Source organism: Schistocerca serialis, chromosome 2, assembly GCF_023864345.2.
Source record: "Schistocerca serialis cubense isolate TAMUIC-IGC-003099 chromosome 2, iqSchSeri2.2, whole genome shotgun sequence".
In the NCBI taxonomy this organism is placed as follows: Eukaryota; Metazoa; Arthropoda; class Insecta; order Orthoptera; family Acrididae; genus Schistocerca; species Schistocerca serialis.
Window position 1 is genome coordinate 894,543,548 of NC_064639.1, and position 24,459 is coordinate 894,568,006.

General features: G+C 39.3%; 1 protein-coding gene across 1 annotated transcript in view; it reads left to right on the top strand.

Annotated features, from left to right (window-relative positions):
- The first annotated feature begins 2,854 nt into the window (after window positions 1-2,854).
- Window positions 2,855-24,459, top strand: part of LOC126456261 (uncharacterized) — a 42,855-nt gene continuing 21,250 nt past the window's right edge. Inside the window, exons 1-3 of the mRNA XM_050092013.1 lie at window positions 2,855-3,076; window positions 3,364-3,831; window positions 15,992-16,135. Coding sequence (XP_049947970.1) covers window positions 2,983-3,076; window positions 3,364-3,831; window positions 15,992-16,135 — 706 coding nt within the window. The 5' untranslated portion in view covers window positions 2,855-2,982. The remainder of the gene's footprint in view (window positions 3,077-3,363; window positions 3,832-15,991; window positions 16,136-24,459) is intronic.

Sequence of the window (24,459 nt, forward strand, 5' to 3'; positions counted from 1 at the left end):
GTCCGTTAAAAATGTTTACGTTATGTAATTTAAAGTTGATATTTGCTAACTTATCCTGTCTAAAATCGAGGTATATTACTTTGTGTATGCCTAGTCAGAAATGACTGTTAGTTTCCGTCAGTCAGGAAATCTTAGTCTGCATGACCTGGGTTTGAATCCATATGCAGAACGAGACAGTTCGTCGTGTCGTTTGAAGTTCATACATATTCTCAACTAGTTGCTCGTGAATAACTTAAATTTTTAATGTCATTTTGTGTTAAATGACAAGTACGGTATGTTACTTTGAAGAGGAAACCATGAATATGACGAACTTACTACGTGTATTACCTATCTGACATAATAATGAGAGTGGTAACATTTCAGGTATGTCTTTTATTGCAATAAATGTGAGCTTACAAGCCTTAAGGACAGTCTTGTCTGTGATATTTCCAGTATCGTGGTATTACTTCACATCTTGAGTTATTGCGATACAGAGCAGTGTTTTCAAGTGGTGACTTGTTGGAGCCATTTTCAGTAGTTAAACGACTGTACCAAGGAGAGATTAGAGGACCTGCTAGACAGCTGCGTTATGTGGGTTGCACGCGAATCAAGCGAAATGCAATTCAGGTCGTTCGGATACTTTTGAGCATGACTGTACTTCCAACATGATGGATGTCCGGCACATAGCTCACCTGTGGTTGAAGCGGTATTGAATAGCATATTTCATGACAGGTGGATTGGTCGTGAAGCACCATACTATGCCCCGAATGTTCACCGGATCTGACGTCCCCGGATTTCTTTCTGTAGGGAAAGTTGAAGGATATTTGCCATCGTGATCCACTGACAACGTCTGACAACATGCGTCAGCGCATTGTCAATGCACGTGCAAACATTATGGTAGGCGAACTACTCACTGTTGAGAGGAATGTCGTTACACGTATTACCAAATGCATTGCAGTTGACGGACATCATTTTGAACATTTATTGCATTAGTGTGGTATTTACAGGTAATCACGCTGTAACAGCATGCGTTCTCAGAAATGACAAGTTCACAAAGGTACGTGCATCACGTTGGAACAACCGAAATAAAATGTTCAAACATACCTAAGTTATGTATTTTAATTTAAAAAACCTGCCTGTTACCAACTGTTCGTCTAAAATTGGGAGCCATATGTTTGTGACTATTACAGCGCCATCTATCACAAAGCGAAAAAAATGGTCCAACTAAAACATTCAAATTTCTTTACGTACTACACGAATATGTAATAAAAATGGGGGTCCCTGTTTTAAAAAACGCAGTTAATATCCGTTTCACCCATGGCAGCGCCATCTAGTGGGCCAACCTTAGCGCCATCTGGTTTCCCCCTTCGAGCTAGACAAGTTTCGTTCTTTGTAGTTTTTTCGTTTGGCGCTTATTTCGTGAGATATTTGGCTCGGTCACTATCCATGGACCACCCTGTTGGTTCTACTGAGCATTCATCAATGGAGTAGAAGGAGTTGGCCACCAATAAATCCTTTAGGCTTCTCTTAAACTGAATTTCATTGGTTGTTAAGCTTTTTATGGCTGCTGGCAAGTTATTGAAATTGTGTGTTCCTGAATAATACACACCTTTTTGTACAAGAGTAAGTGACTTTAAATCCTTGTGAAGATTATTCTTATTTCTGGTACTGATTCCATGAATTGAGCTGTTGGTTTCAAAAAGTGATATATTTTTAATGACAAATTTCATTAAGGAATAAATATATTGGGAAGCAGTAGTTAGAATTCCTAGTCCCCTAAACAAGCGTCTGCAGGATGTTCTTGAGTTCACACCACGTATAACTCTTACTGCACGTTTTTGTGCCCTGAAAACTTTGGCTTGGCTTGATGAATTACCCCAAAAAATAATCCCATATGACATTACAGAATGAAAGTAAGAGAACTGTTAAGATGCTTTAGCAGTTCTATGGTGTGCTCCTCCCAGTTGAATTTATTATCAAGCTGTAATCCCAAGAATGTAACACTGTCCACTTCTTCTATCTTCTTGTCATTGTATGTTAGGCATATACTCGTGGGACACCTCTTACAAGTTCTGAACTGCATGTAAAGTGTGTTTTTTTTTCAAAGTTTAGTGGCAAAGAATTGTCTAGGAACTGTTTATTAATGTCCACAAATATTTTATGAGCCGATCTTTCTAAGACTACACTTGATTTGCTATTTATTGCAATGTTTGCATCATCGGGAAGAAAAGCGAAATTGGCGTCTGGTAATATTACTGATGAAAGGTCATTGATATACACAAGAAAAAGTAAGGGCCCTAAAATGGAACCTTGTGGGACCCCCACATGTAATTACAGTATCTACCAGCCTCGAAGTATCTGCCAGTGAATAGTTTTGCGACGGGGAACACTTATCATGTGCTTAACACGCTATTTCTGCAGACGACGAATGTGTAAATATAAAATGACGTACGACAAAATACCCAGAGTGCTCTTCAGTTGCTGCCAACTTAACTGGACATTTTCACTATTCTGTGTATAACTACCTTGGGAATTTTCTCGGTTAGCTATCCCCGTATTTAGCTTGTGATTGTACAAGCAGACCTCAAAAAACACTGCCTGACTGATTTGTAGCAAACTCATTCTACAATATAACGAAATTAATCAACTGTAACATGTAACTGCAACTAGCCTCTTTTTTCTTTTAAATTATCAACTGTGTAGTATTATTTGTTTGACGTTATCCATTGCCGTAATGGTTAATGACAATAAAATTATTATTATTATTATTAACGTACAATTTCATGTAGTACATAGCACGAGATAGAGAGAATCGATATTTTATATCTCCAACGATCTTTGTTTTGTCATGTTGGCAGCCCATAGATCGAGCGGAATTACGAATTTAAACTGATGTGTTTGCTCTATGTATGCAGTTTTGTGTTGATGAGTTAATTGTTATTATTGATCAAATCTTTGCATGTTGGTTGGTCATTACTTACTGTTTATCCGCAAACGTAAAATATGTACGAGATTTTTGGAAACGGGGAAGCAGTTACTGTTCGTAAGAATAATAGTATTCCGAAGCCGCATCTTAGCAGTTCTATACCTATCAAAGGTAAGCCGTAATACGATTTAACTAATAATTGCTGTTCGTGTACTGTTGTTCGCTTCAAATGATAAATTTTTATTGTTCATTTGTACATCGCGTTACATAAATTCCACTGTGATATAAGAGTCAAGGGTCCCCTACAAACTACTTCTGTGAAGTACGGTATTGTATTATTCATAATGCTAATTTATTCACGCTGCTGTTTGTGGAAATTACTTGTGGTTGCGTTATATCTTAATACCAGCTATTTGACACCTATCATTTTTTCAGTCATGGTTTTTACGTATTTTCAGGTGAGCTAAATCAGAAATTGAGACCTCTGAGTTTAGGAAGCAGCAAAATAGTTCTTGGCGATGTCAGCAACAAAGTGAAAAATACGCTTACAGCAGATACTCAGTCCCATCTGCGTTCCCTGTCACCTAACAAATCAATAAAGAAAACTTTGTTTTCTGAAGGTCATATCCATGGTGACCATTCAGCGAAGGAATCTGGTATTCAAATCAGTAAAAGGGACAAGTCTCCTAAGAAAGTAAAGACCCAGTTCACTCCAAAGCCAACAGCCAAGAGTTCAACTCTTGGGGCAACAAAAGTTTCAATATTTGTAGATACTTGGAATGATGGTTGTCAGGAACCATCAGATCCCGAATTAGATGAAGTATTTCTTCACAATCAGAATGAATTGGATACTTGTGACCTGGAAGTATCGCCACAGAAGATCTATGGGTGCTGTGAAGGATGTGAGACACCAGATGATAGTGCTGGTATGTGCTGGCTTCTTAGTAATATTTCTTTTGATACAAATGTTTCTTTGTTGATTGTCACATTGCTATGTAACTATACTACCCTTTAATTTTAATTTAAGCGTAATTGTCAAAATAATCTTTTGATTTCTACATGGGGCATTTCTTATCAATGCTTCATGACGGATGTTACTCATATACCACACAGCAAAGAATGTCTGTAGTTTTATTAAAATGTATGCTGTATCAGTAAAACACACCTTTCTGACAAGGGGAAACTGTGGAAAACCCAAGTCAGAGTAGTTAGATGGGAACCAGACCTCAGTCCTCCCAAATGCGAGTCCAGAACATTTAAGACAGGAGTAGCCATGTTGCATGGTGCATGATTAGGAGAATACCAATATATATTGTCCACATTGTGATTGGAGTGCATAATAAGTTAATAAATGAAAAGAAATTGAAAGTAAAAATTCAAGGAACAGGAAGTAACTGAAATATACTGCTGGACTCACGAATGTACGAGTAACTAGTGTACACTCTGCTGGAAACAATATAAAACTTATTATAACCTACACCGAAAATAATGTCTTAAATATTTAAAAGCTTGCTAATTACTCAGAATTTAGTTTTTTTCTTCTATGTTCAGAATGTTGTGCTATCTGTTTAGTGTGTTGAATTTATTTGTGGCACACACATTATGATTATTATGTGATCACTGGTGGGGAGGTTAGGATAGTTCTGTCCCTCCCATTTTTCCCAAAAACCCTATCCCATACAACACAAGAACTGCTCTGATTGAGCAGCTCATTTTTAGCGAGTATACTTGGTACCTTTTGAAATAATGGTTTATGTTGCCAGGTGGAGCGATATAAAACTGGGTTTCTTGTGCATACTGTCACTTTTGCAGTGTACACTGTAACACTGGCAGGTTGCCTAAAATTATGGACAAGTCAATGAATTTTTGCTGTGTGACCCTTGAAATTTATCATAAAGTTTTCTACTTTTCCATTGCCTGTACTTACGTTCATAAGTAATTCATGTCCATCCAGGCTAAATATTCGATTTCATCGTCTAACATTCAGTCATTGTAACTAGTAGGCCTATGTCAAAAGTGCCAATGTTGATGAAAAATCTTAAACCAGGTGGTGCAAGGCAGTGCAATGGTTAAGACATGGAAGTGCAATTTGGGTGGAGTAGGGCTGGAATCAGCCATTGACTATCCCCTAAATCTCTTAGGATTGATACTGGTATTATGCATTTGGAATTGTCATAGGCAAATTTGTTACATGACCATAGCCTATCTTTGACCTTTTGACATTTGGAAGGCGACGTTCTCAAAAAGATTGCTGAATGATTCTTAGCAGCCTGTTGCCTGTTTGCACCCTTTCACTTGGGCTGAAATATGTATAATTCAAATCTGCGACTCATTTTAAGAGCTACTGATGCCCTTGGTATACCTTTTATTCAAGCAGTAGTACAATTGAAGTCGGAGTACTTCATTGAACCTGTTGCTCCTTTTGGCATTAGCAAGACACTGTGATCGGTTGTTCATGCAATTTAGCCTCACATTCCCCATAGAGATATTACCTGCAATATGTTTTATGCATGTTAATTACAGATAAATTGTTGCTCGTTTGTGTTTTACTGATACAGCATACATTTTAATAAAACTACAGACATTCTTTACTGTGTGGTATATGTGTAACATCTGTTATGAAGCATTGGTAAGAAATGCCCCATGCAGAAATCACTTGAGTGCTAAGGGGCAATTCCATAGTTACGGGTGTTACATGTACACACCTTAAAATCAGGAAAAATAATGTAAGGAAAAATATTTATTGAAATTAATATTGAAAAATTTTAAGGCGTACATTATATTTCATGTTAGAAATGTTGATACTGGAATTGTTTTATTGTTCTCCTGGTTATTAATCAAAAAAGTAGTGTTACGGGTGTTACCAAAAGTAGACCTAGTCCCTGTTATGAGTTAGGGAATTCTCTAATTTCTGCAAACTTGATGAAGCTTTCATTCTTGTAAAACAACTGTCAAGAGGTATTGCCCCAAATTTTATTTTGAAATATAAATTTTTATTTTTTTGGACATCATAACTCCGTATATATATTTTTTTTGCTGTTACGGGCGTTACATTAAATGTTACGGGTGTTACATAGATGCATCAGATTTGATTCTTGAAGGAATAAATCTACCTCTTACAATTGCATAAAAAGAAAAGAAGTATTGTAGTTTATTTGGAATGAAAGTATGTACTTAAGAGAACATATTTGAAGGATAAAGCTATTTATTACACAAAAAATTTTGTTACAATTTTATAGTACAACTAGGCCAAGATATCGTTACTTACTTAACATTTACCTCGTTTTGTAGGCCTAATAAATTTGACAAAAAAGTTTTCTTATTATTGATAGGTTTAAAAACTTCATTTAAAAAACTTTTCCAGCAACATCCAATTCAAAATTGAACTCATAGTACAAACGGTTACCTTGTTTGATTTCTGGTGCTGTTGCCTTAGATAGTACTTGACTGAATTTCACAAAACAAACATCAGTTTCATCTAGTTTAAAAAGTGTTTTACTTTTTCCTACTGACTTCAGAAACATTATTTTCACATCCTCCTCTTCATCAACCTCACTCTGACAGATTCCCAAGTAACGGTGTTGAATTTTGGATAGGGTTGGCTTCTTTTTGTCACTTGGAATGTCAACCAAGACAAATAACCCAAATTTTAAATCAGACTTTTCAATTTTATTAGTTAGGCTTAACTGACGAGCACTTCCAATATTGTCTTGCGATTCAGATGGTGAAACAGTCTCCTGATTAGAATCATTAGAACTGCACATTTCATAGAAGTTTATGCATGTTTTTGCATGTAATGTTTTAACTTTGGCATCCTCAGTAATAAATACTGACATCCTTGTCATTCATTAATGACTCTGCTGGTTTTGAAACCAGCAAATCAGTTGTGTTATAAGCCCGAAAGTGATGGCAGCCCTGGATTTGAGGAATTGCTTGTAAATTTTTCCACCTTTCATCCAAAATAGGAATGTTATGCTCCACTGTTATCTTATCAACCCATAGCACCTTAATTTTAGAAAAATTCTTCAGAGTGTAGTCATAAAAGTCAATTGCGTTGTTAATAATAACTTTCCTAGATCTAACAGCTGTCCACACACTCCTCTTCAGTGAACCTCCTATGCCATCCATGGCTCCTTTACCATGTGAACTGGCAAAAAAATTCCATTCAACTGTCAATCCAAAGTTTCAGAGCCAATTATATCGGAAACTATCTTTTTAATAACACCAGATTTTTTACTGGGGCTTTTTCGAAGTACCTTCAACACTTTCTTCACAGCTTTACCAAATGTCTGTTTACACTTGTAAGTCCCAATAGGAGAAGATTCATTTGGAACTTTTGATCTTGCGAGTTCTAGTTTTTTCTTCTCTCTCTCTCTCTCTCTCTCTCTCTCTCTCTCTCTCTCTCATTTTTCTTCGATTCTTATCTCTAAGACGTTGATTATTTTTCAATTTTTTTTTTTTTTTTAATCTGCAATCTTCTTAATTCGTCTTGTTCTTTCTTCAAGTAAGCTTCTCTGTTTTCATGGTTATCTTTAATCTTTTCTTGGTACTTCTTCACTCTTTCCCTTGCTGGTACTGGTGCCACGGTCTCCGAAGACAGAAATCATGATAATGTAGGCATATATATGTATAAACATAACGCTGTCCAGAGAGATAAAAGTAAAAGACATTGTTAAGCATAGGCTCTTATGAATGACTAGAATCTGCCTCAATGAGCTGTTTACTGGGCCTATATAAAATTTAAAACTGAGGTTAGCAATATTGTTGTTCTTGGAAAAGTTAGAATGGAAAACATAAACTATATGTAATCTAATTTTGGGCTTAATTAACGTTTTAGGAGGATGTCAGTTGAGTCAGGTTAATGCCCTAATTAACTTTTATAATGTAGGTGTAGTGCTTAAACAAATGTATGCAGTGGAATAAAAATTTTAGTTTTCATGCTTAAAACTGTTTTCAAAAATGACTCTGAGCACCATGGGACTTAACATCTGTGGTCATCAGTCCCCTAGAACTTAGAACTACTTAAACCGAACTAACCTAAGGACATCACACACATCCATGCCAGAGGCAGGATTCGAACCTGCGACCGTAGCGGTCACGCGGTTCCAGACTGAAGCGCCTAGAACCGCACAGCCACACCGGCTGGCAAAACTGTTTTCATATGTCATAAACATAGTTAAGAAACTTTATTCATTAATAATAATACCATTTGGTTATAATTTAAATGTAGGGCCTAGGCCTACTAAAGATTGAGGTGGCATTAAACCATCCAATTCAAGTTACGGGTGTTACGCATGTGTTAAGTAACACCCGAAACAAAAATTAGTAACACCCGTAACAGCTCTAAGAGTGTTAAATAAGATTTCAAAATGCCATGTAATGGTATGATATTGTAAAACATGGGTATAACCTCACTTTTACAGAAAGGTATTGCACAGAACAAATTTACTAGATTACAAATTAAACTTTTGTATCTTTTTTGTTACGGGTGTTACAAGCTGCATATATATTATAAAACTAACAAAATAAAGAAATGCAATTAGCTTACCTCAGCAAAATGAATTATTATGAGCTATAACAATGTTGACTTCAATATTCTTTGCAACAATAGAACAATCAGCTATGGATAACACAACTAATATTCATCTGGAAATAGCATAAAACATACCTCTCTTTGGTGCCATAGAACAGTGCACTTTAAACACTTAGTGAAGGTAGAAATTTATTTTTTTCATATTCATGATTATTTTGCAATGAACAAATGTACTTTTAACTTGGCATTTTTAAAGTTATATTTGTAATATTGTCATTTTAATTTTTTTGTCACAAAGTCTCTTTAACATGGAATGACCCTAAGACACTTCAATTCACATTTTATTGTATAAATGGAAAAATGCATGAGCTAAGGATAAGCTTTGCCACAAATCGGTGGTGGTGGTGGTGGTGGTGGTGGTGGTGGTGGTGGTGGTGGTGGTGGTGGTGGTGGTGGTGGTGGCGGCAGCATCGGTAGCAGTAATACTAACACTGTTGGTACTCCTATCATTCTTAATTCTGTTAATATATTTATCATATTAAAATTGTTATTTCTCAGGTAATAATGGTGTGAAAACTACTGTGTGAGAACCTGCTCCAGTGTAAAAAGAGGGCATAAAGGCCCTAAGCTGATCAGGTTAAATAAAAATATGTGAAGTATTCAGATAAAACAGTCACACGTAGCCCATAATTTGATTCACTGCACCTAAGGGTACCACAAGTGGTACAAATAATAGTCAATCAGTTTGTGTGTATCCTGTCCTTCTTTTATGTGAACATTAATTACAGTGAGTCATTGCCCCTAGAGAGAGATTGTTGTTTTCTAAGTATACTGTTCATTCTTAGGTGCAGTGAATAAAAATCGGCAGTTATGTGTTCGTTTTGTTGCTAACCTTACGTGGAGAGTTTAAGACGTGTGGGTCACAGATTGATCAAGTTTTGCAAGGATGCTGTATATTGAAAATAAAGACAAACATTTTGGCTTTTTGCTAGACACTCCCTAGTTTTTGGGAAAGATTAAGGTCAAAGTTGATGACAGAAAATCATATTTTCTCCGCTATACATTGAAAGATCATTTTAAACATTTTCATTAATATAATACTGGGTCCAAACTTAATAATGTTGGAGTTACTAACATTTTTGTGTGTAGCTTGGATAGCCTTAAATCATCGTGTTTAGCAGAAGCAGGTTGGTGATCGAGCACTCAAGGTATTAGACAACCAACGTGCTTTATTCTTAGTCATGACATTGTCTGATGGTATTCTAATAATCTGAATACTTTTCTTTGCCTTTTTTATAAAACCATATGATGAAAGACAGGTGTCAAACTGTTTGTGGGTCAATGCACACATTTCGATAGCCCTGTCTCATAATTCTGTGCTCCGCTGTGATTTCTCATGATTTTCGAGTCACACGATGAAATTTTTTACCTCTCGGAGAAAGTAAATGTCTCAGGTTGACAAAGGGAGGTACATTTCAGTGGTATCACCATAATCACACCTCCTGATATGTTTTACTTCCAAAGGTAAGAACGGTGTTCGCATTATCAGAATATTATCAGACACGTTTGGGGGGGGGGGGGGGGAATTAGATCTAGAGAAACACCACAACCAAGAATCAAACACGGAGCAGCCGTTTGATAACCTAATGCCTACACTGCTCGACTGCCAACCTTGCATTTCATGACGAGTACACGGGCTACAGCATGAAAACGTCGAGCATTATTAACGTTACACCCCATGTTATATTAATAAAAAGATTGTATTTAGACGATCTTTTGAGGTACAGGATTGGAAATATTGTTTTTCACCTCAACTTTGACCAGGGTCCCCCCCCCCCCCAGAAAAACTGGTAAGTTTGTGGCAAAACACTTGTCTCCTTATTTTCAATACAGAATGTCCTTGTAAAACTCAATCAAAATCGGTGACCCACATGCCGGACCCTCCCTTACTCGGCAGTAATTTTTTTTTTTAGATTCTTAGTAACCATAGGTATCTGTTGAGAGGCCAGCAAACATATGGTTCCTGGAGAGGGACACTCTTTTCGGTGTTGCAGGGGTAACAGTCTGGTTGACTGATAGTCCTGGTCTTGTAATATCCAACAACATGGCCTTACTGATCTGGCACAGCCAACGATTGAATGATTCCATTCAGTAGAAGGAAAAAGAATAGAAAGAAAAATAGCAACTGAATATGGCCCGGGGAAAGGAATAAAAGAAGCCACGTGGTAGAATTTTCCACAGAACATAATTCAATCATTGCTAATGCTTGGTTTAAGAACCATGAAAGGAGGTTGTGTACTTGGAGACACCAGAAAGTTTCGGATTAATTATATAATGGTAAGTCTGGGTCTGAAGATACTGCCTGAATCAAATGTTGACTCTCACCTCAATTTATTGGTTATGAACTGTAGATTAAAACTAAATAAATGGACCTGGATAGCTTGAAAGAACCAGAGGGTGAGTGTTTCAGAGGGAGCATTAGCCAAAGATTGACTAGAACATGTTAAAGAAATACAGTAGAAGATGAATGGGCATTTTTGAGAGACAAAATTGTGATGGCAGCAGGGGATCACTTAGGTGAAATAATGAGGCAGACATCCATGGTTATCACACGAGATAATGAACATAACCGATGAAAGAAGAAAATATAAAAATGCAGCTGATAAAGCAGGCGAAAGAGAATACAAATGTTTAAAAATGAGATTGAGAGGAAATTCAGGATGGCTAAGCAGGAATGGTTAGAGGACAGATGTAAGGAATTGGAAGCAAAATAGATAACTCCTATACGAAAATTAAAAGAGGGCTTTGGAGAAAAGAGAAGCAGTTTTATGAGTGTCAAGGGCTTAGATGGAAAATTAGTACCAACCAAAGAAGGTAAAGGTGGAAGAATATGTAAAGCACTTATACAAGGGAGATGAACTTGCAGGCCGTATTATAGGAAGGGAAAGGGACATAGATGAATATGAAATAGGTATGAGAAGAATTGGACAGAGCACTGAAAGACCTAAGGCAAAACTAGGCCCCTGGAGTAGACTGCATTCCATCGGAACTACTGAGAGCCTGGAGAAAGCCAACCATGACAAAATTACGCTAAACTGTCCATTCCATTCAAATATGGGTGCTGAATTATTAAGTGTGCCTAAAATTTAATTGCATAGGGACTACACTTCATTAAATCCAAAGATACAGTCATTTTCTTAGAAAACTTAGTTCTTGAGTGTGCATGTATACAGTAGTATCACTCACCATTAAACTTGCCCAAAATCTTTTAGTTGTCGCATCAATGACGTGATGCTGGCATGCAACTGCTTTACAAGCATTACATCACATCAGTAATGCATGTGTGTTAGTTGCGTAGTGTACTCCAGGAAAACGTCCACAGCTTCAGCATCAGCGGTGTGTAACATTTTCATGCTATTTCCTCCTGTTTTCGTCTCTCCCCTTTTATCATCAATTTTCTACGCACTTTCAGTTATTATTTCTTCATCTGTTTACCTGACAGTTTCCCCCATTCAACCACTTAGCAACATATTCTTCATTAATGTCTCCTCCTTGTGGGCTGTGTAACATTATAATTAATTAATGGCGTTGTTGTACGCGTCATTTCTGCTTGACGGACTAGGGGCTGGACTACTTAGGACCAGATTAGTGAGAATTTAGTGTATTCCATCTGGTTTACAAATGTAGGAGACAGGTGAAATATCCCAGACTTCAAGAATAGTGTGATACTTCCAGTTCCAAGGAAAGCAGGTGTTGACATGTGTGAATATTGCTGAACTATCTGTTTAATAAGTCATGGTTGCAAAATACTAACACATATTCTTTATAGAAGAATGGAAAAATTGGTAGAAGCTGAACACAGGGAATATTTGTATGGTTTCCAGAGAAATGTAAGGACACATGAGCCATTCCTGACTCTAGAACTTCTGTTCTAATGATAGGTTAGGGAAAGGCAAATCTACTACTGCTGTAGAATTTGTAGACTTGGACAAAGCTTTTTACAGAGTTGACTGGAAAACCCTCTTTGAAATTCGGAAGGTGGCAGGGGCAGGTAAAATACAGGGAGCAAAAGACTATTTACAATTCGTACAGACAACAGATGGCAGGTACACATTTCAAGGGGCATGAAAGGAAAGCAGTGGTTGGAAAGGGAATGAGACAGGGTTGTAGCTGATCCCCTGTGTTATTCAATTTGTACATTGAGCAAGCAGTAAAGGAAGCCAAAGAAAAATTTGCTGAAGGAATTAAATGTTCAGGGCAAAGAAATAAAAACTTCGAGGTTTGTCGATTACATTGTAATTGCCAGATACAGTAAAGGGCTTGGAAGAGCAGATGTACAGAATGTACATTGCCTTGAAAAGAGGTTATAAGACGAACACCAACAAAAGCAACACAAGGTTAATTATATGTAGTCAAATTAAATCAAGTGATGCCGAGGGAATTAGATAAAGAAATGAAACCCTATAAGTAGTAGATGAATTTCACTATTTGGATAGTAAAGTAACTAATGATAGCCAAAGTAGAGAGGGTATAAAATGTAAACTGTCTGTGGAAAGAAAGGTATCTTTTTTTTATTTAAAGAAGAGAAATTTGTTAACATATTACGTATATTTTAAGTGTTAGGTAGCCTGTTGTGAAGGTATTTGTCTGGAGTGTATTCTCGTATGGAAGTGAAACATTGACGATAAACAGTTCAGGCAAGAAAAGAATAAAAGTTGGGGAAATGTGATGCTACAGAAGAATGCTGAAGATGAGGTAGGCAGATCATATAACAAGTGAGGAGGTACTGAATAGAACTGGGAGCAAAGAAATTTGTGGGAAAAGTTGACTAAAAGAATGGATGTATTGATAGAGACAAATACTGAGACATCAAGGGATCACTAATTCACTCCTGGGGAAACGCGGAAAGCATAGAATTTGTAAAGAGAGACACAGAAATGAATATAGTGAGTGGCTTCAAAAGGGTATATTTCCCCATACCTGGCTTGCTCAGGGTAGAGTAGGTTGGAGAGCTGCATCAAACCAGCCTTACGACTGAAGACCACACCAATGACACAGTTGTAAACCTTAATTTTTTTTTTTTCTCCTTATGAGAAGTTTTGTCATGCCCTTCCCCTCCCAATGATTACAGGGTCTCAAAGCAAGAGTTATCATGACATTGAATGTTGTGTAGCAAGTAACTGAGGTGAGCAAATACACATTGGCTGCAGCTTTGTAAAAGTTTATGTTGCAGAGCAGTGCACCTCATACCATATCAGAGATTTTTGTATACAGTAAGGATGGACTGCAAATGTTTTGCATTTAATGCCTATTTGCCAGTGTGCAAATAATGTTCAGACAATATGCCACAATAAGTCTGTCCAGAAACAGCTAGGTAAATTCCAAGAATGTTTGCCAATTGAAGCCGCAGGGTGCAAACGATATATATCGAACATGCAATTCTAAATTGATCACGTGACTGTGGTGGCTGGCATTATGATAAATTATTTGTGAGATGCTAGCAGAACCCAAATGATTTATGATGGTAGTGAGTGGGATGCCTGGTATTGTAGACGTTTCTTCGGCCGATTGCCTCAAGTGGAGGAATCTAATTCCATGCTTATGCAATGTAGAAAATTGTTTGAATTTTTGTTGGAAAAGTGACACACTACCCATATTTTTGCGTGACATTGCCAGAGTCTATGCAGGTTATGACAAAAAGGGAATGCTTCCCATAGTGTACACATCAAATGGACTTTCTCATAAAGACAACATTGGCAACAAGTGAGGTAAGCTGTTTCATTTGTAATTTAAACGCTCTTTTGTCGTTGCTGTAGTGACCACTATAAACACACTCCATGACACCTGCCACCACAGTCGCATGATCGATTTAGAATCGCACATTCGGTATCCATTGTTTTAAGCTTGCCGCTTCGATAGGCAAACTTGCTTGGAAATTACCAACACCTGTAGCCTTTCATAGGCATCTGCAAAAGGGGACACTTGCACCTCCCTGGAATTTGGGTGCAGGGTTTTCAAAAGAAATTCACAAACTTTAGGGACGGGTTCCTTACACCAAAACAAAGGGAAGAAGTTCATATAAACATATGTTCGAAAATCTTCAGTTTTGAATTATTAATGAAAGTTTACCTCAAACGGCCTTCCAGTTACAATCAAACAACTTCATTTATCATTGCACTAGTTCGACTCATTGTAACCTAGATGGTGTTGTATTGCTGGGGAAACTTGTTTACGTACATCTGTCATCAACATTTCCATTGTTGCGTGTACTGAAGGTAGTGCGTTAACTGAAAGTGCAGCTATATTAGACAGCATTTCCAAACTGAAGGCAACAGTGTCATCCGATCTTTGGTGGTACGTATAGTCAAGTTGCTGAGATAAAGGGTCATTACACCACTGGCCATTGATGGAGGAAGATCACATGTTACTCATATGCCTGACGAGGAAGAGCATATTCTACAGGCTGTCAAAGAAGAGTCCCATATCGGTGCAATACAAGTGCCCTGGTATGTAATACATCTTCATGTTCAGCATGGAGCCAACATTTAACAGGCCGATCACAGTCCTCTTGCTACAAGACAGATCAGACATCTGCACCAGTTTAATGGGCCGGCTGGAATTGTAGGTGACTGTCTGGTAGAGCCATACATTCTCCCAGCACATCTTACGGGTATTGTCTACAGGGTCTTTATTCATAACACCGTCAAAGACCTGCTAGGTGACGAACCTCTGTAAATAAGAAGAAACGTGCAGTTTGTGCATGCTGTAGCTGCTCCACATTTCATCCCCAATGTTCGGGATGCACTGGCTGGTGTCTACCATGATAGATAGACAGGTAGAGGAGGACCAGTTCTGTGGCCTGCATGTTCCGTCCAACCTCAGTCCTTTGGATTCTTATCTCTGGGAACACCTTAAACAATTGGTCTGTGCAGCAGACCACCTGGATGCAGAAACTCTTCGTCGACGTGTCGTTGAAGCCTGCGAAACTGTTCGAAACTGGCAGGGAGGATTGGAAAGGGTATTACAATCCATGATTCGATGAGTGCACATGTGTTCAGAAGCAAGAGGAGGACATGTCGATCACTTTTTGAGTTTGTGTATTGATGAGTTCCAAACAGCTAGAGTGTAAACTTTCATTAATAACTTGAAAACGAAGGAATTTTAGACACGTGAAAATTCAGGAGTAAGGAAGAAACTGCTTAAGAGCAGTATATGTTGTTCTTGTTGTTGTTACCACAGTTGTCTTCTTCACTGAACCAAGTTTTATTTCGTACGTCATTAACTCTGTGATTGACATTTGCTTTCGTGTATAAAAGTAGATAACATTGTAATATTAGTGCTGCCTGCTAATAAACTCTTGACTACATTGGCAGCAAAAGAAAGCTGTCAGTGTCACTCAAGAGTACCTTAGACTGGTATTGTTGCAGCAAGCTGTCCGTGAACCACCACATGCAATGTTTTAAAGGTGTAAGAAAATAATATTGCTCATTTGCCAAAGGGTAACACAGTTATTTTATTTGCTCCTGTAATTATGCTTTTTATGTATTTTGTAGGTGGTTGGTTGCTGGAACCTTTGTGGGATAATAAAGACGACCTTGCTAGGATAATTAATCTGGAACCAAGCCCTGAGATAGAACCAGACTTTCCAGGTGTTGAACATTTCAGTGCACAAAATCCAACAGATGAAAATAATTTTGGTAAGTTATACATTCATATGTAAAATTATTTTATGGCACAGCAATATTATGAAAAAGATAAGAGTGCTACTCACCATACAAAGGGGATGTTAAGTTGCATAAAGGCATGACAAAAAGACTGCTATATATTTTAGCTTTCACCAAAAGGCCTTCTTCTAAAATTTAAACACACGTATTCATACAACTGCTGTCCATTTCCACTGCAGCCGGACTTAGTTGCAATTGCACCTGATGGAAGCAGCAGTCCTGTGGTGTCAGATAAGGCGGCGGCATGGGGTGGGGAGAGGGGGAAATAGCAGGGTGGGGGAGTTGTAATGCTGCTAGTGGGAGCGTATAGGGACGTGGTGGGGCAATGTAGGGTTTCTGGATGCAGTTGGTGAGGTTTGGGTGGGGGGGGGGGGGGCAAGGACTAGTAGGTGTGACTCTTTAACAATTACTGTTCCTTTACCACACAGCACCCTGCTCATCGCTATTGTTGCCATCTCCCTCTATGCTAACATCCATAATGCCCATGGCCTTGTCTCTGTTGAACACTACCTTCCACCAACACCCGACGCTCCAAACCTACATTGCCTTTTCTGGTCACCATGACCAACTATATCCGTGTCCACAATTACTTCTTTGAAGGCAACACCGCCAAACAAATCCATGGTACAGCAATAGACACCCACCTGGCACCATCTTATGCTAATCTATTCATGGGCTAGCAATAACTCCATGTAGACAGTGGCCACCTATTCCATACAGCCTGGCCACCCATGGCTGTTGCATCTGCAGTGATGAGCAGTCCCTCTCTAAATACACCCAGGGTGTCACTGGGGCCTTCATAGTGCAAAATTTATCATCCAGCCGTGTTTAGAAAAATGTCTGCCATTCTTAGCCTCTCTAGTCACCTACCACCTCTCATGTACCCACCCTCCATCCACAAAGGAGTACTCTCCTTGTGACTCAGTTCCACCCAGCACTGGAGCAGGTGAAACACATTCTCCAACAGTTTTGCGAATACCTCGTGGCGTGCCTGGAAACGAGAAATATCCTACACACTGTCCTTTTCACCCTTCCAAAGCAGTATTCTGCTGCTCACCAAACCTACTCAGTAACCTTGTCTGTCCCTCCTCCACTCCTGCCCCAACCCCTTGCCCCGTGGAAATCCCTGCAATAGACCTAGATGCCAGAGCATCCAGCCATCCTGATTTAGGTTTTCCGTGATTTCCCTAAATCACTTCAGGCAAAACCTGGGATGGTTCCTTTGAAGCAGTTCAACCGATTTCCTTCCTGTCCTTCCCTAATTCGAGCTTGTGCTACTTCAGTCCCTTTACAGGCATCTCGTATTCCATCAAAGGCAGGGCTATCTGTGAAAGCAGTTATGTGATGTACAAACTGTGCTGCATCACTGTTCTGTGTTCTATGTGGGCAAGACAGCCAGCAAGCTGTCTGTTCATGTGAACGGCCACTGACAGAGTGCCCAAGAGACAGCTGGACCATCCAGTTACTGAACATGCTGCCCAACACAATGTGCCCTACTTCAATGACTGCATCACACCTGCACCATCTGGATCTTTCCTAACACCGCCAGCTTTTCTGAATTGCTGTATATCATATGTTCCTGTAACCCCTATGGTCTCAATCTTTAGTAGTCCATGTCCTTTGCTTACCTATCACCTTCCCTGCTCCCACTCCAGTACAACAAAGCCTTCAATTTCACCTATGCACCCACTAGTCCTTTTCTCCTTCTTTACTTCTCTCATTTCCTGATACCCCATCCCACAAACCTCCCAATTACAGCTTGCAGCACTACCCTGTCTCCCTACCATTTCTGCACTCTCTCACAAGTAGCAGTACACCTTCCCTCAAACCTCTGCCCCCACCCCCTCTGTTATTTCCGCCTTCCCCTCCCCACTCCATACCTCCTCCGTATCCCATCATCAGATTGCTGCTCCCATCAAATGCTGTCACAATTCAGTCCGGCTGCAGCAGCCAATTGCTGTAGTCCATCCTGGACTTCCCATTATTTTATAATACAGGTTCATGTGTGACAGTAGATACTGTTGAAGGATCTCTGTTATTCGAGGAGTGCTAATAATTTGTCTATATATTTCTTCTGCATGTCCTAAATTTATCCTAGTTTTGGTGAGATGGTTTTTTTTCTGATGATAAAGTTGTTTAATGTTATCTGATAATGATGATTTAGATATGAAACCTCAACCACAAGCATCTGTTTCTCTAGTACATACAATCACTCTTTCATTCGCTATATGCCACTCTTTGGATTCAGTGCTGCTGGAAGGATTCTGTTGTTTATGGTGAAGATGACTGCATCATTCAATGGTCTCCATACCATATCTGTGGTGTTACAAGTACTCTGTTGCTGATTTCTTGCCATTCATTATACTGAGGTACACTTCGGAAAACATGTATCCAAGAGATCATTGCTCACATAGTGTTCGTATTTTGAAATTTCATCCAGAATGTGCTTCAGAAGAGAAAAATAATGTTTCCCTACAGAACTCATAAAGGGTTCTTGGTCATCATATATGACTGCATTCTGTTCATCACTGTGGTATCTGAGCCTCAGTTTTAGCACGAGTTTCCTGTAGAATGAGTTGGTTGCCCTACCATTAAATACTCCTATTGAAATAACTTTGTGACAACTGCCATGTTAGGCAAGGCTCTGCATGTATGTACAAAATGAGCTAGACAGTGAGCATGTGGCACTCGAGAAAGGACTAGGATTGGTAGGCAAGTGGCTCCTACCACTCCATTAGGTGAAAATATCAGTCGCAGTATTTTAGTTTAATTGGATGTGTCTGCTGCTAAATCTTTTCTCTTACTTCTGTTGATGACCTTCAGTGTAGCCAAAGCTGATGGGCACTGCCGGCCACTTTCCATGGATATCGCGATCTGAGCTGTTTGATCATCCAGCATACATCATGCCTCCAGACACACTGGTCACATTCATAGGCGGCAAACTTCTACGGCACAGGATTACAAATGTTGATCCCACAATATGAAAAGTGTCTGTTCTTCTGGTGTCTGTGTCAAAAAATAGCTCAAATGTTGCTTGCCAATAAAGTTTTTCATGTGACTGTGTTGCCTTTGTTTTAAAAAAATAGGGAAACTCACTTTCTGGATGTGCCTAGTACATGAAATACATTGGAGATTGTCTCGTACGAGGTTGGCAGCTAGGCACCACACGCCAGCCTATTGCTGCCTGCTATGTAGTGTGTGGAACTGTCTCGTGTTTCTCTTTTTTGTATGCTGCCAATAGAAGGTGAAGCTTGATGTGAAAACACTTACTGAAATGAAAATCCACTGGCTCTTATCAGCTGATGGTGCTGGCAGGATACTTTCCAGTCTGCACTCCCTGGCGTCAGGAACTTTGTGATAGGTGTAAAACAGGTCTAAAAGCTAAATTCCTGTTACTTCTGAATGAGCAGCTGGACAAACTGAGAATAAATCGGAAATTTCCTTATCATTGGCTTCTTCTGTTTCTGCAGATATGCAACATTTGCCACCCACTGCTACATCATTTCTGATGACTGATCTCTCTTCAGATCCAGAATTGTTTCTTCTAAATACTCCTCAACCTGAATCGTACAGCACTTAGCGTAATTGAACAATTGTAGAAACATTGTCGTGGCTTTATTAATTTGTGACCATTGTTTATCTGTGTACCACATTTAATGAAGTACTATACTAGGTGGTTGTACTAAAAATAAACCTTTCGTAGCAGAGTTTTTAATGTCATGAAAACACTTTCACCAGCTTAACTTTATTGCAATGTGTAGTCTATCAGGAGAAGTAGCAAATCAGAAACTTGTCTCCTGCTTTGTCAAGTTAGCTGATACTAATTATTCCAAATAGTGGAAACTGACTGCACTCATTCTCTAGAATTTGTGCAGTTTGTTTTTGTTTTGGGATAGCTCTTGAGGAAAACCATAGGTGAACTATGTTTTATATTTATAGTGTTTTACATCTGTATATTGAGCAAGCAGTAAAGGAAACAAAAGAAAAGTTCGGAGTAGGTATTAAAATCCATGGAGAAGAAATAAAAACTTTAAGGCTCGCCGATGACATTGTAATTCTGTCAGAGACAACAAAGGACTTGGAAGAGCAGTTGAACAGAATGGATAGTGTCTTGAGAGAAGCATATAAGATGAACATCAACAAAAGCAAAACAAGGATAATGGAATGTAGTCAAGTTAAGTCGGATGATGCTGAGGGAATTAGATTAGGAAATGAGACACTTATTTAGTAAAAGAGTTTTGCTATTTGGGGAGCAAAATAACTGATGATGGTCGAAGTAGAGAGGATATAAAATGTAGACTGGCAATGGCAAGGAAAGCGTTTCTGAAGAAGAGAAATTTGTTAACATAGAGTATAGGTTTAAGTGTCAGGAAGTCGTTTCTGAAAGTACGTGTGTGGAGTGTAGCCATGTATGGAAGTGAAACATGGACGATAAATAGTTTGGACAAGAAGAGAATAGAAGCTTTCGAAATGTGGTGCTACAGAAGAATGCTGAAGATTAGATGGGTAGATCACATAAGTAATGAGGAGGTATTGAATAGAATTGGGGAGAAGAGAAGTTTGTGGCACAACTTGACTAGAAGAAGGGATCGGTTGGTAGGACATGTTCTGAGGCATCAAGGGATCACCAGTTTAGTATTGGAGGGCAGCGTGGAGGGTAAAAATCGTAGAGGGAGACAGAGATGAATACACTAAGCAGATTCAGAAGGATGTAGGTTGCAGTAGGTACTGGGAGATGATGAAGCTTGCACAGGATAGAGTAGCATGGAGAGCTGCATCAAACCAGTCTCAGGACTGAAGACCACAACAACAACAGCGTTTTACAGGTGCATCCAGGAATTCCTTTTCATTCTCAATTTTTTGAGCTTTAAATAACAAGCCACAATAACATCCTCTTCAGAAGAGCTCACGATGCAACTGAAACTGAAATGTGGTTTGTGCTGTGTTATTGCATGTCGTATGGCGAGTCGCACCAATAAGCGACCCTTATTGCAACATGTCATATCATTTCAGTGTGAACCATGCCTAAGAAAAACAAGGAGGCATTTAGAATGGGAAGTAAAACTCGAGGAGGAAACAATAAAAACTTTGAGCTTTTCTGATGTCATTGTAATTCTGTCAGAGACAGTAAAGGACGTGGAAGATCAGTTGAAAGAAATGGATAATGTCTTGAAAAGAGGTTATAAGATGAATGTCAACAAAAGTAAAACAAGGTAATGGAATGTAATAGAAATGATGCAAAGGGAATAAGGTTGGGAAATGAGACACTAAAAATTGTTTTCTATTTGGGCATTAAAATAACTGATGGCCTGGCCAAATTGGAAACGTGAACAAGAAAAGCATTTCTGAAAAGGAGGAATTTAACATGTTGTAAGAATTTCAATGTTAGGGCGTATTTTCTTGAATATAGCTCTGTACAAAATTGAAATGTGGACAATAAGCAATTGAGGTAAGAAGAGAAAAGGACTGTGTGAAGTGTGCAGTAGCTATTTAGAGGTGAAGAGGTTTTACACAGGATTGACTAGCATTGAGAAATGACTCGGACTAAAATCAACAACATGGAAGATATTAATCCATTGATCTGTGTTTCTGAACTCATTCAAGGTGTCATAAAGGAAGCACAGTCTAGGCCCACACCTATAGCTTGCAGTTCTCAATTTCCATGTGTATTATGCAATTCTGCTGATGTAAAACTGTTTATCCACACCCAGAACTTTAACTTCACACTGAACTGCTAGGGTGGTTATTCTTCTAGAAAACCTGGAATTCTCAGGGAATTACGTTTTACATGGAAGAATCAGGGACATGTCATGGAAGTCTGTGTTTTTTAACCTGGCGTTAGAATTTAATTTTATTGAGTTTTACAAATCACAAATTTTAAAATGCTTAATATTTCAAAGTATGTTAATCACATGAATATTATTCCACATAAATTATCAATATTTAAAACTACAGTCAGACTACCTTAGTCAAGAGGAAAGAAAAGTTATTATTGTGGGATGCCCACCCCTTTCTGCTCATTGTTAATTATCAGGAACTATGATGCCATCTTCTCCCCATAGTTACAACAATTGCACCTCCTGAGGTGCAGGCCCCTCCACTCTCTTGGACCTTCTCAAAGCCCTCATCCTGTATAGACTCAACGAAAGGAATATGGCTTACGGATCAGTGGCCCCATCACCATTGCAGCTACTGAACCACTGGAGGATCTGATTTGCGACTGGTGCCTTTGAAGTAAGCCCTGTAGACAGGGGTAGGCAGCTCATAAAGACCACCCAAAATATATCCACAACAAATAAGTTATTGAGATGTGTTTTGCACTAAATTGTAGCGATCACTGTAGCCAATCACTGATGACCATAAATAATTTTTAATGTTAATAGCTGTCAAATTATGATACTGACATAATTTTTTATGGAACCTTATACCTTTTTCATGCATTTAGACCATGAGATAAGTTGACTTTGATCAAATAGTGCCAAGATAACATTTCAACAAAACATTGTCGTGCAAATCAGAGTAGTAGTCCCACAAAGTTCAGCGTTTCAACATCAAACAACTTGGATATGGTCAGTGGGCTTATTTTGAGTCTCATACCCAGTTTTAAAATGTTGACCTTGAGCTATGAAGCAACTCAGGACAGGCAAAAGAGAAAATTCAATGATATATGGGCTTGATGCAGAATGCACCCGTGGAATATGGCATGGCATGTTTTTTTCTCCTGGTGTGCAAGCAGGCCTGGTCATTGCATGGTTTTTAGGAAATACTCCTCAGATGTCCTCTTCAGGTTGTGTAATTATAGTGCAGAATGGGTGTGATACCAAGCACATTGCTCACCCCCCACCCCCTCCTCCTCCCAGGACAGGTTCGTGCTTAGCTCCCATGGGATCCCAGCCTTTGAAGCATTTTTCCCTCTTTCGTGCTGAATGTCTATCCTCTCACTATTCTTTTTCCCCTCCCTTGGGGAACATGTCTGGGATGTTATTGGGAATGTTCTGTATTGTCTGTTCCTGATGTAAGAACTGTCTCACCTTACCTTTGCTTTCGCTCACTTGCCCTTTCTTTGTTTCCAATCTCTCGTTCCTCCACTTCACCTTTAGAGGTTCCTCTTTTTCCTCTTCCTTCCTGTGTGCTCTTGAAAGCCATTCCATGCATCTGACTCGTAACAGGTCACTGGGTGTTCGGGAGGTGTGACCTGAGGTGTGAACAATCACATAAGGCAGGTGCGCCCCCTTGTGAAGGGAGCCCCCAGTTAAAATTAGCATGCCATCGGAGATGCTGGCAATCGTGGGGATTTTCTCACATTGAGTCAATCTTCCCAACCAACGTTTACGAAACCTCTACATAATGAGGCTAGTGATTCGAAGACCCTTCCCGCTGCACCACAGTTCCTCGTAGTCTCACGTACTGAAGACAATCAATCCTTCACTACGATAAATCTGTGTATTATTCAGAAAGGTGTTGATGCAATTGCTGGCGCTGTGAAATCCTGCTCTCGTTTACAGAATGACACTTTGCTTTTGGAGACCACTTCTGATCCTCGAGCACAACAACTTATTGCTGCCTCGCTTCTCCAGGGCACCCTGTTTGTGTTGACGCCCATAGAACTTTGAATTCTTCCCGTAGTGTAATTTACACCAGGCTGTCCGACGGTCTAACCGAGGCCAAAATCCAATCTTACCTCTCTGATCAGGGTGTCATTGCTATCCATTAGAAAGGTAGATTCCACCTTAGTACCCACCCGTACTCTTTTCCTCACCTTTGATAGAGAGATGCTGCCATCCAAGATCAAAGTAGGCTATGAAGTTATCACAGTCTGGCCGTACATTCTGAACCCAGTGTGCTGCTACCAGTGTCATCATTTTAACCACTCTAGAACGTCTTGTCGACACCCAGCCAAATGTGTAACCTGTTGTAGGAATGCACACGAAGGCAGTTGTCTGCCTCCTCCTCCCCGCTGTATCAACTGCAGTGGCGGCCATGCCACCTCCTCTCATGATTTTCCTGTGTATCTTGATGAGTAGGCTGTCAAAGAGATCCGGGTAACAGAAAAAGTGAAGTGCCATACCCAGTCACTCGCAAGTTACTGGCTAGTCGCAAACCCTGTGTTCTCCCATCTGGCACCTGTAGTTCTGTTCTTGTTACCCCTCGCTCCATGAAGGACATGGACACACAGACATGCGACCTCAAATTCAACTCTGAGGTTGTGAAATCGCCCAGTGTCAAGGTAGCATCGCCATCCCCTCATCCAGCTGTGCAACAAACTGTCAAACTCTCACCTCAAGAGGCTAAGCCAC